Here is a 13,154-nt window from a genome sequence, read left to right as displayed (position 1 = left end):
CTTCTCAGTGAATGGAAAAATGGTGGAAGGGATGGGAAGAATCTGGAACTTAAATTTTAAAAAGAAAATAATGTTGTATATTGTATTACTTGCCATCTAGGGGGAGGGAAGGAAGGGAAAATTTTGGAAGACAAGGTTTTATGATGAAAAATAAAAAGCTATAATAAAAATAATAAAATTAGGGGCAGCTAAGTGGTGCAGTGGTTAGAGTACCAGTCCTGAAGTCAGGAGGACCTGAGTTCAAATCTGGTCTCGGCACTTAACACTTCCTAGCTGTATGATGCTGGGCAAGTCACTTAACTCCAATTGCCTCAACTAATAACAATAATAATAATATTTTTTAAAAAGAAAGAAAGTGATGAATTACTGAAATATAATTGAATATAAATAAATAATAAATTAAATGTTAAAAAAATGAGGAGACATCAAGAAAAAAGACAGTCCTAACAAAAAAGAAAGAAAGAAAAGAATATTGTATATTGGATTACTTGCTATCTGTGGGGAAGGGAGGGAAGAATTTGGAACACAAGGTTTTTCAAGGGTCAGTGTGGAAAAATTATCCTTGCATATGTTTTGAAAATAAAAAGCTGTAATAAAAATAATAAAATGTTTAAAAAGAAATAAAATAATGGTAAAATAAATAAATTATGAATTAAATGTTAAAAAGATGAGGAGACACCAAGAAAAAAGACAGTCCTAAAAAAAGAAGAAAGAAAAGGAAAGAAAAAAAAGATCTCTTTTGCAAGTTCAGTTTTATAATCTAAAAGGAAAATCCTGTACTCCTCATTCTTCTTTTTGGTTCATAACCACAAAAGAGTAATCAATCTAACATATTTTAACATCCTGAGATTTGTCAAAAGTCTACAAGCCCAGGAAGAAATATTCCCTTGTTACCTTTCCTCCTTTCCTAAGTTCACTTGTATGCAGCCTTAAAAGAAGAAAGAACTAAAGCATGTTTCAGCTTATTAATCACAAGTGAGTAGTTTTTGAGGAGTCTGGAGGTTTTTTATGGGAGAAAAAAAGGACAGAGGCTCTGGCACGAATCTGTTTTCTTACCGCATGACAAAATTTGCTTCATCTATTTGTCGGCCACAGACACTCTTCTTCAGAATCCCACCATTTCCCACCACTGAGCACTTCTTCAATGGTAGTTGGAATGGAGTAGCCTAGCAACAGAAAATAAGGGCAGTTTTCACTGAACAGAACACACACTAATTAATAGACTTGTTGTTTATAACAGACCTTCTAAGGGAATTTCATTGGAAATGGAGCACAATAAAGTGAAATTATAGGAAGGAAGGTAGCAGGATGGCTCTCAAATGTTTAAAATTAGTAAACTAACCTTTTTCTCAAAGTATACAAAAATCATCAATTCTATACAACAAAATTTTAGACTGAAAAATAAATTTTCCTGTCTAAAATTACCATGAAAAATAATTAGCAGCTCATCAACCAAACTAATTTTGGAAATCAAAATTAAACAAAGGATTATTTTAAAGTCTTCAAACTTGGAGCTGGCTCACTTTCTTCTTTCTCACATAAATCAGCATGATATGACTTATCATCCATTCATTCAATAAACTTTTAGTGTGTGCAATAGGTAAAAAAATGTCCTGTGAGTATAAAAGTCTTAGCTGTATTTCTAAAAATAAAGGCAAATTAAAAAGGAAATTGCTATAAAAGCATGTTTCAAGTAGATAGGTTATCTTAGGACCTTTAACACAGAGAAAGTTATTGAGTCTTGTCATGAAAAGGTATGAAGAAAATAGATGTATTGAGATCTAATTTATTCCCACAGGTACTTTACAAATTGAGGAGACCTTATCCATTTGTAGAAAGAAAACTGGATTCAACTTTAAAAAATAAGTTTTCATTGGTTTTTTTAGCGACATATATTTGCGGTCAAACTCTGAAACACTAGTTTTACTACTATTAAAGTCCTAAATTAAATAATCTAGTCAAATATTATGGTTTTATGTAAATTTTTCTTTATAAAAAGATGACAAAGGTAATTATGCTCAGATTTTTTACATTGACAAAACCGATTGACCCAAAGTCTAAGCTGTCTTTGATCTCTCACTCAAGATAATTATAATGAAAGTTTTAACAATTCATTCCAGGAATCTTCACAGGAACAGTTTAGGGAATACTTTAAATTAATCTAAGTAACTACACTCAAAAAACAAATTTTATTTCATACTAATTGGATATACAAATATTCTTTCATAAGGAAGTTTAAAGTATACTGAAAGTCTCCAATGAGAAATCCACAGGTAAAAGTAATAAAAGTAACAATTAATTTAGAAACTCCAGATGCCTCCAAAGGACATTTAGAAATCCAAAACATTGTACATCATACTTCTACTCATGTTGGGATGCATAGACTTCTAGGATTTATTATACAATTATTAAGGAAGGAAGGAAACAAGCATTTAAGTGGCTATCAAGAGCTAAGCACTTTGCAAATATTGTGTCATCTGTTGCTCACAACAACCCCAGGATGTATTTGCTATTATTATCCTCATTTTATAGATAAAGCAAATGAAGCAAGTGAAGCTTAAATGACTTGGCCCAGAGTCATAAAGCTAGAAAATGTCTGGGGCTAGATTTGAATTCATGTCTCCCTGACTCCAGACCGTTCCATTTTAGCTGCTTAAGGAAGTACTTGGAATGTGGATGAAATATGCATTATGGAAAGGAAATTGTATTAGACTCAAAAAAAAAATCAGTTTTCATTGTTTTTTTTAGCCACATACCTTTATGATCAAACTCTGAAATATTAGTTTTACTACTATCAAAGTTCTAAATTAAATAATCCAGCTAAATATTCTGGCTTCATATTCATTTTTTTCTTTATAAAATATAACAAAGCTCATTGTGTTTACTTTAAACATTGCCATAAGAAATATTCAACAAGAAAGGTTTCTTCCTTAACTTACAACTACCAGTATAAATTGGAGGTCCTGCGATATTCACTCTGATTTTCCTGGAAGAAAGAAACCTTCTAATTCTGAGATGTGTGTCTCTGAACAATTAATACTTTGAAAAATGATTGTTGAAACTGATATATGGATGCCAGTTCCACAGAGCAATCACAGACTGCATCAAGAGGAGCATAATATCCAGCCTTAGGGAGTTGATGGTTCTCTGGCATACTCTCCATACAATATCTAGAATATTGTATCCAATTTCCAAAGCCAGATTTTTAGTAGGAAAATGAAAAACTAAAGAACATTGGCAGGGAGGGAGAAACAACCAAGATAGCAAAAGGAGAATAAGTAAAATGCACTGATACATAAACTTGGATTAAAAAAATAAAAACACAAGTAATCTCTGCTTTCAAGGATCTTATATTTGATGGAAGCAGCATATAATAATTGCTAATAAAAATAGCTGACTTTTATATAGCACTTATCATGCATCAGACAGTGTGCTAAGCACTTTATAATTATTTCATTTCATTCTCAATAACCCTGTGAGGTGGTTTCTATTATTATTCTCATTATACAAATAAGAAAACTGAGGCAAGTAACTTTCCTGGGATCATACAGTTAGTAAACTCATAGGTCAATTTAGAACTTAAATCTGACTCTCCCCTTCAAGGAAGGAACTCTCTTTTGGCTGTTTCTGTATTCCTAAGATTTGGCCCCCTGGAGAAGGAAAGACATTGCAGCGACACGATAACTATCACTTCCTTAAACTCCACTCCTTCTTCTAATTTCCCTATTTCTTTTGAGTAAACTATCTTCTTTCTAGTCTCCCAGGTTCATACCTTCAGAGTGAACCTCAACTTTTCCTTCTCTCTTATCCTTCCCACCCATAGCCAATCTAACAAAGGCTTGTCAATCCTATCTCAAATCCAACAAGCATTTATTAAGTGTTTACCAATTTAGGCACTGTGATAGGATTTGGTAATGCAAATACAAAATAACACAAGCATCTACAATATTTCTCACGTTCATCCCCTTCTCTCCACTCACAAAGCCATCTTCCCAGCTGAAGTGCTCACTTCTCTGCTTATCTGAACGATTTCTATATTCACCTAATTGATCTTCCTGCTTTCATTTTCTTCCTTCTTTAATACAGCTTCCATAGATCTTGCCAAATTGATATTAATCTGACTATATCACTCCATTGCTCAAGATGTTCTAATGACTCCCATCTGCCTCTATAAAAAATAAGAACTCATTTGGCATTTAAAGTCCTTGACAATCATTGAACTCTCTATTTTAGCTAAAGTTGTTCATCTGCTGTTTTTTATACATGATAATCCATTTCTTGATTCTGTGACTTGCAATTTAACCCCCATGCCTGGAATGTTCTCCCTCTTCATCATAGTTTCTGGATTTTCTCAACAAATAGTTCAGGCACCAAGATATACCTTCTCAACTACCAAGAAACTACTTAATATTTGCTTCAGATTAATTTATCAATGAATAGAGTACCACTCCTGGAGCCAACTTAATACAATTTCAATAAACAAGTATTAAGCACTTACTATGTATCAAGCAAAGTGCTAAACCTTGGGAATACAAAAAAGAAGTAAAAGAGAGTTCCTGCCCTTATGAGGAGAGTCAGACCCAAGTTCAAATCTGATTTTAGACCTCACTAGCTGTGTGACCTAAGGCAAGTTACTTAATCTCAGTTTCCTTATCTGAATAAGGGAAATAATAATAGCACCTACCTCTGTTGAGAATGAAATGAGATAATAATTATAAAGCACTTAGCATGGTGTGTGGCACATAGCAAACAATATATATAAATGTTAACTATTGTTATTAGCTATTATTATCTGTTTTCATTAAATATAATATAAAATCCTTGAGAGCAGGGACTACTTGTGCTTTTGGCTTTTTATCTCAGCACCTAGCATAAGGAGTATAATTTAATCAAATCTAATTCAATTGAATTTGAGTATTTGAAGAGAGGTCAGTGGAAAAGGGCTAAATTTGTCCCTCCTGAGGAGAAGAAAACATAGATAGAAGCAGTGTAGTAGCAGCAAAGATAAATTTATTTTTAGTGTAAGGAAAACTTCTTTAAAAGTAGAACTCTCCAAATGTGGAAAAGACTAACTCAAGATATAATGAATATCCTGTTGTTGGACAAATCAGTTCTTGGGTATATTATTGAGGGTATATTTTATTCCAGGAGACTGGATGCAAAGGTCTTCCATTTCCAGGATTCTATTACTATGGATTTTTCTTTTATCAGTTCTCATGCTGATCTTGCTATTACTCCACTTTAGTACAAATTTAACAAATTTGTACAATTGCATTTAATCACAGGATATATATGTATGTATGTATGTATGTATGTATATATTTAGTTCGTAGAAAGCAATTTGGAATCATGGAAAGCAATGTGATATTTCCCAAGTCCAATACAACTCATTCTACTCTTCCTATTCATTTCTGGGTACATCTGCAATGCTCATCCAACATATGTACAGTCATGGTCAAAAGTTAATTGATGGACTGACTATAAGTTCCTATCATTTTCACTATACCAACCAGTTCTTTATAACCAATGAAAAGCAGATAAAGAATGCAATTTCCCTATGTTTCTTTTAAAAGGATTGAAAAATTTAACCTATACCAAATTGCTTACTGTCTTGGGGAGGAGAAAAATAAGTGTTCAAGAAGAAAAAATTTGGAACACAAAGTCTTATAAAAATAAATGTTGAAAACTATCTTTATATGTATTTGGAAAAATAAAATACTACTGAAAAAAGCTCCAAAACAAAAATAAATAAATAAAGATGAGACTGTCTTAAAAAAGAAAAAAAATAAGAATGTAATTTTCCTTTTGTTTTGGGTTTTTTTTTTTGACATTTAGAGGATGAAATAATATAAACAAATCAAATCAGAGAAAGAGTTCTAATCAATATTCAAATAACTGAAGTCCTCAATTTATTTATTAAGTACTTTACTATATGTATGGTACCAAGCTACGTGCTGGATATCTCCATTCTATGTATGTGATCTGTTTTTGACTCTATTATCTAGATGGTCTATACTTCTCCTGCCTTGTGGAATGATGCCATTATTTCTAACTCCACTAATAGTTACCTAAATACTTCCCAATATATATGCTTCCTCTTCTTCCTATGTGTCCTTAAAATATATCTTCTTATATATTAAAAAACACTTAACCTTTTAAGAATCATGTTCCTTTTGAATAGGTTTATCTTTTCATACTCAATCTTGAATCTCATGCCATTCATTCTCAACCACACTTGTGAAAGGAAAATGTCTTCGTTGTGTTGGGATCTCATATTTATTTTATATATTTGTATATAAACACCTGAAATCAGGGATCTTACTGCTGATTTCTTTATTTGTTTCTTAATACTTTTTTGGAATTTCTATTTCTATTTATTCTAATTACTCCATTTTATTTATTCCTATATTATGGTTGGTTATTCTTTATGATATCTAACTTATTATCTATCTATATGCTGTCTGTCTGTCTGTCTGTCTATCTATCTATGGAGTTTTCCCTCTCTCTTTTCAGTAAAGAGATTTGACTAGGTTTTCAATATTCCTCAAAAAATACATTTTGCTGTCTTTTATCATCTGCAGCCAGAAGTGATTATTACTATATTTTAAGTAGTGAAGTAGAAATCCAAAAGACTATATTCAGGCACTATCTTCTTAACTAGCTCTGTCTCCCAAATATATCCTTCTTTTCTGAAGGTTTTGCCTTAAACAAGTGGACATATCTCCTGTGCCCCTAACATCTATCGTTTCTTGCCCAAGATTATACCATCCTTAGCAATGGCCTCTAGATTCCTCCTAGAAATATGTTATGTGTGTCTGTGTAATTACCAAAAGTGAGAAGTAGTTATTTGACCCAATGAATTCCTCAATCATATTCTGGATACATCCCCTGAGAGGAAAGGAGACCACTCTTGCAAAACCACATTCAGTTATGTCCAAATCTTCATGACTCCATTTAGGGTTTTCTTTACAAAGATACTCAGTGGTTTGCCATATCCTTTTCCACCTTACTTTACAGATGAGGACACCGAGGTAAACAGGGTTAAGAGACTTGTCCTGAGTCACAGAAGCAGTAAGAGTATGAAGCTGAATTTGAACTCAAATATTCCTGACTCTAAGCCTGTCTAGCTACCCAAAAGTCATAGAGCAACTAAACTTTCTCACAGGATTTCTACTTCTATGTATATATATTTCTGGTGTAAGGGTTCTCAATTGGCGCTTTATCACATGCAGCTGTCCCCTCTCACTGCCCAACTCTAGACAATCATCCTTACTTTGCACTTCTCCTTTATCCTGTGTTCTTCACTTCTTGCAGTTTAAAGTCTTAGAGACCACTAGCTATATCTGGCAATATAAGATGGAAATTCTGAAGGACATGTTGCCTTTTCTCTGAGCACAACTACACCCAGGATAGATTGATTTCTGAACAGCTCTTTCTCCTTAACTGAATTTTCCATAGTTGCAGGAAGACCTACCAAGAACTCTCCTGTACTGATAGTCAGATGGACAAATAGCTGCTTCATTTCCATTTAGTGAACATCTAAGACACTAACTTTCATTATTTGTACCTTCTTCCTCTAACCCTCCCTGAATGTTATCCCATCTGATTATGTGTGTGGATCCATGTCAGCATTCCTCAGAGATCACATGGCTTCTTCAGAAAGAGACTCCTCTCTACTAACTCCACTTATCCTTCCTTTCTTCCCATATTTTTATGTTTTTCTAATCTCTGGCTTCTCAATCAATTCTCTTTTGCCTTGTCAACAGCTTTTATTATTTATTTTACATTGAAGCCCTTCTTCCATTTTTCAAAAGGAGAAATTCATTTTCCTTATAACCTAGAGCATAAAGAGGCATTTTTCAAATATTTTTATCCTATTTTCAAGGGACAAGAACTGATTGCATTATAAGTACCAAAATAGTTTTATTTTATCTTCTAGGGAACATCATACAGCACCATATTTGCTTAGAAATTCCAAATGCTATTGGAAACATGGAGGCCAGAAAACAAGTCTTGAACAGCAATTTATCTTGGGATAGAGAGAAAGGAATCTGGCCTCACGATGAAAGTATCAATCTTTTTTTTTAACTTTTTATTTTCAAAACATATGTATGGATAATTTTTAACATTCACCCTTGCAAAATCTTGATTTTTAAATTTTTCACACCCTTCCCCTCACCCCTTGCCTAGATGGCAAGTAATCCAATATTTGTTAAACATGTACAATTCTTCTATACACATTTCCACAATTATTGTGCTGCACAAGAAAGAGCAGATCCAAAAGGGAAAAAAAATGAGAAAGAAAACAAAATTCAAGCAAACAACAACAAAAAAAGTGAAAATACTCAATTGCCATAGTCCTCTCAACAGGTGCAAAAGTCTCCCTTCATCATATGATCATTGAAACTGGCCTGAATTATAAAGGGCTTAAACTCTGAATAGGTGCACTGGAATTAGACAACTGAGCACTTAAGGGTAATTACCTATTGGACAATACTCTATTAGCATATGCTTGGAAAATGGTCCTTCTCACTCTTCTGTGCTGGCTTGATCTTCTGGTGTATACAGAGAATTGTAGGAGGGATTAGGGGGTGAGTAAGACAAGCCAGAGTCACTTTGGCAGTGGAAGAGGAGAAGGGAGGTTGTAGAGAGTTTGTGTCCATCCCCTTCACTTCTTCCCCTAAAGACCAAGAATAAAGACCAAGGACTTTTGTTTATTCTGACTCCAGCTGATTCTAAGGCATCCAGGGAGCTAACCCAGGTCTCACATTGAAAAGAGCCATGTCCATCAGAACTGATCAGTGTGCAACATTGTTGTTGCTGTGTACAATGATCTCCTGGTTCTGGTCATTTCATTTAACATCAGGTCATGTAAATCTCTTCAGGCTTCTCTGAAATCACCCTGCTGGTTGTTTCTTACGGAACAATACTATTGCATAATATACATATATCATAACTTATTTTGCCATTCCCCAACTGATGAGTATCCACTCAATTTCCAGTTTCTTGGCATTATAAAAAGGGCTGCCACAAACATTTATGCACATGTGGGTCCCTTTCCCTCTTTTATGATTTCTTTGAGATACAAGCCTTGTAGAAACACTGCTGAATCAAAGAGTACGCACAGTATGTACAGTTTGATAGTCCTTTGGGCTCTCCAGAATGGTTGAATCAGTTCACAACTTCACCAACAATATATTAGGGTCCCATCTTTCCCACATCCCCTCCAACATTCGTCATTATCTTTTCCTGTCATTTGGCCAATCTGAGAGGTGTGTTTACATTTCTCTGATCAATAGTGGTTTAGAGCACCTTTTTATATGACTAAAAATGGTTTTAATTTGTTCATCTGAAAATTGTTCATATCCTTTGACAATTTACCAATTAGAAAATGACTAGAATTCTTATAAATTTGAGTCAATTCTCAATATAGTTTAGAAATGTGGCCTTTATCAGAGCCCCTGACTGTAAAAAATTTTTCCCAGATTATTGCTTCCCTTCTAATCTTGTTTGGATTTGTTTTGTTTGTACAAAACCTTTTTAGTTTAATATAATCAAAATTATCTACTTTATATTCAATAGTGTACTCCAGTTCTTACTTGACCACAAATTCCTTCCTTCTCCACAGATCTGAGAGTCATCTCCACAGAGAGGTAAACTATTCTTTGTTCTTCTAATTTGCTTAGAATATCATTTTTTATGTCTAAATCATGAAACCATTTTGACCTTATTTTGGCATAGGTATTAGGTATGGGTCAATGCCTAGTTTCTGCCATACCAATTTCCAATTTTTTGTCAAATAGTGAGTTATTATCCCAAAATCTGAGGTCTTTTGGTTTGTTAAACACTAGATTACTATAGTCATTGGCTATTTTGTCCTGTGAACTTAACCTATTACACTTATCGACTATTCTATTTCTTAGCCAGTACCAAATGGTTTTGATGACTATTGCATTGTAATATATTTTTAGGTTTAAAAGAGCTAGGCCATTGAAGGTGTCAATCTTTAATCTAAGAATTCTAATCTAGAAGCACTATAGCTTCATTAAAATAATATACCAATGTACATAGCACAGAAAGATACAATAATATTAGTTTGCATTGCTGACCCAATACCAAACAAATAAATATTCACTATCTAGGGAATTTCAGAAACATCTAAGATCATAAATCTGTATTATTCAATAGACAAGTAGAGATGAGAAAAAAGCACTACCTATATGTGAGTTTTTTATAAAGATACAATAGAGACAGAACCAAGATAGTGGAGTAAAGGCAGGGACTTGCCTGAGCTCTCCCCAAAATTCCTCCAAATATCTTTAGATGATGACTCTAAATTAATTTTAGAGCAGTGGAACCCACGTAAAGATTGAATGAAGCAATTTTTCAACCCAAGGCAATTTAGAAGGTCAGCAAAAAAGATCTGATGCATCAACATGAGGAATAAGTGCAATCCAGCAGAGATAGGGCCCCATCAATCCAAGAGCAAATCTCAGGGGAGTCTGAATCAGTGATAGCAGGGGCGGTTTCCAACTTCTCATAGATTATAGAACAGTGGATCAAAAGGAGATTTACCTATTGCTGGTACCAGGGGCAGGACTCTGTTGCATTGCCCATACTTGAATCTGGCTTTTAGCCCCAGTGTGAGGAAGAGAACTAGCACAGCAGAGCTTATTGCTGTAGGGAAGCAGGGATCCTAATCACAATTCCAGAGTTGCTCACAAACCAGTGCACAGTACAGGAGAATAATAAATATACCTCTCCCTAGATCATACCACCTTGGAAGGCACCAAAATTTACAGGTCCCAAGAATTATTTCTGAAAAGTTGCACAAGAGACTTCAAGCTTGAGACAGTGCCTCCTCCACTAGGGAAGCAGAACTCCATTTTAATGTAGAGTTAAAAGTCAAGAAATAGGGTAGAAAATGAACAAACAACAGGAAAAAATCTGACCATAGAAAATTACTATGGTACAAAGGAAGATCAAAACACACTGAAAAAAAAGACAAAAAAGTCAAACTCCTGCATCCAAAGCCCCAAAGAAAATTATGATTTGATGGCAGGTCATAGAAGAGCACTTGATACTTTTCCAGTTGTTTAGATCTAACTTTATTTGTGTGAGAAGTGTTTTGTAATTGTGTTCATATAGTTCCTGTCTTTGTCTTGGTAGAAATGCTCCCAAATATTTTATATTATTTACAGTTATTTTGAATGGAATTTCTCTGTCTATCTCTTCCTGTTGGACTTTGTTGGTAATATAGAAATGCTGATGATTTACATGGACTTACACCCTGCTGTAAGGGTCAAAGAACAATGGTCTTGTTCAGTGCAATCAAGAAGTAAACCAGCAGAAATGCTATCTAAATTAATCTACTTATTCAGTGCCATACCAATCAAACCACCAAGAAATTACTTTACAGATCTAAAAAAAATAATAACAAAGTTAATCTGGAGGAACAAAAGGTCAAGAATTTCAAGGGAATTAATGAAAAAAATGCAAATGAAGATGGCCTAGCTGTACCAGACCTAAAACTATATTATAAAGCAATGATCATCAAAACTTTTTGGTACTGTAGTTCATCAGTGGAATAGGTTAGGTTCACAGGATAAAGTAGTCAATGACTATAACAATCTAGGGTTTGATAAACCCAGGACTCCAGATTCTGGGATAAGAACTCACTATTTGACAAAAACTGCTAGGAAAATTGGAAAATAGTGTGGCAGAAACTAGGCACTGTCCAACATCTAACACCCTATACCAAGATAAAATCAAAATTGGTTCGTGATTTAGACATGATACTATAATCAAATTAGGAGAACAAGGGACAGTCTACTTCTCAAATATGTGAAAAGGAAGGAATCTAAAGCCGAAGAAGAACTAGAGCACTTTATGAAATGCAAAAAGGGTTATTTTGATTATATTAAATTAAAAAGGTTTTGCACAAACAAAACCAATGGAGGCAAAATTAGAAAGGAAGCAGAAAATGGGGGGAAACATTTTACATCCAAGGGTTCAAGATAAAGGCCTCATTTCTAAAATACACAAAATACATAAATTTATAATAATACAAGCTATTTTTCACTTGGTAAATGGTCAAAGGATATGAATGAATGAAATGGTCAAAAGGATTTTCAGATGAAAAAACTAAAACCATTTATAGTCATATGATAAAGATGCTCTAAATCACTATTGATTACAGAAATGCAAATTAAGAAAACTCAGAGGTATCACTATACACCTCTCAGATTGGCTAATAAGACAGGAAAAGATATTGATAAGCGTTGGAAGGGATGTGAGAAAGATGAGACACTAATATATTGTTGGTAGAGTTGTGAACTGATCTAACTTTTCTGGAAAACATTTTGGAACTATGCCCAAAGGGCTATCAAACTGTGTATACCCTTTGATCCATCAGTGTCTCTCTGGATCTGTATCTTAAAGAGATCATAAAAGGGAAAAGAACCCATATGTGCAAAAATGTTTCTAGCAACCCTTTTTGTAGAGGCAAGGAACTGGAAACTGAGAAGATGTCCATCAGTTGGGGAATGGCTGGATAAATTATGGCATATGAATGTTATATAATATTATTGTTCTATAAGAAATGATCAGCAGGATAATTTCAACAATTAAGTAATTCAGGTCAATTCCAAAGTAAATGTGTTGGAAAGAGCCATCTGCATCTAGAAAGAGGATGTCACAACTGAATGTGGATCACAACATAGTATTTTCACCTTTTTGTTATTTGCTTGCTTTTTTATCTTTGTCATTTTTTCCTTTTTGATCTGATTTTTCTTGTGTAGCATGATAAATGTGGAAATATGTATAGAAGAATTGCACATCTTTAACATATATTGGATAACTTGCTGTCCAGGGGAGAGGTTGGAGGAAGAAAGGGAGAAAAATTTGGAACTGAAGGTTTTGCAAGAGTGAATGTTCAAAACTATCTTTGGGTATATTTTAAAAATAAAAAGCTATTATTAAAAAGAGAGAGAGAGACTAGATAGGGTAAAAGAAGAGAGTGGGAGAGAAAAATAAATGGGGGACAATAGGATGGAAAGAAATGCATTGTTGGTAATCATTACTATGAAAAAAATTTTGCAATGAGTTTTCCGATAATGACTTCATTTCTCAAACATAATAGAAAACTAAATCGA

At 33.8% G+C, this 13,154-nt stretch overlaps 1 protein-coding gene across 1 annotated transcript in view; it reads right to left on the bottom strand.

Moving 5' to 3' along the window:
• The window catches only part of ST8SIA1 (ST8 alpha-N-acetyl-neuraminide alpha-2,8-sialyltransferase 1), a 104,045-nt gene that overhangs the window by 40,007 nt on the left and 50,884 nt on the right, over window positions 1-13,154 (bottom strand). Inside the window, exon 3 of the mRNA XM_051963417.1 lies at window positions 1,057-1,166. Coding sequence (XP_051819377.1) covers window positions 1,057-1,166 — 110 coding nt within the window. The remainder of the gene's footprint in view (window positions 1-1,056; window positions 1,167-13,154) is intronic.

The sequence above is a fragment of the Antechinus flavipes genome, chromosome 5 (assembly GCF_016432865.1).
Source record: "Antechinus flavipes isolate AdamAnt ecotype Samford, QLD, Australia chromosome 5, AdamAnt_v2, whole genome shotgun sequence".
In the NCBI taxonomy this organism is placed as follows: Eukaryota; Metazoa; Chordata; class Mammalia; order Dasyuromorphia; family Dasyuridae; genus Antechinus; species Antechinus flavipes.
This window is presented reverse-complemented; position numbering and strand designations above follow the sequence as displayed.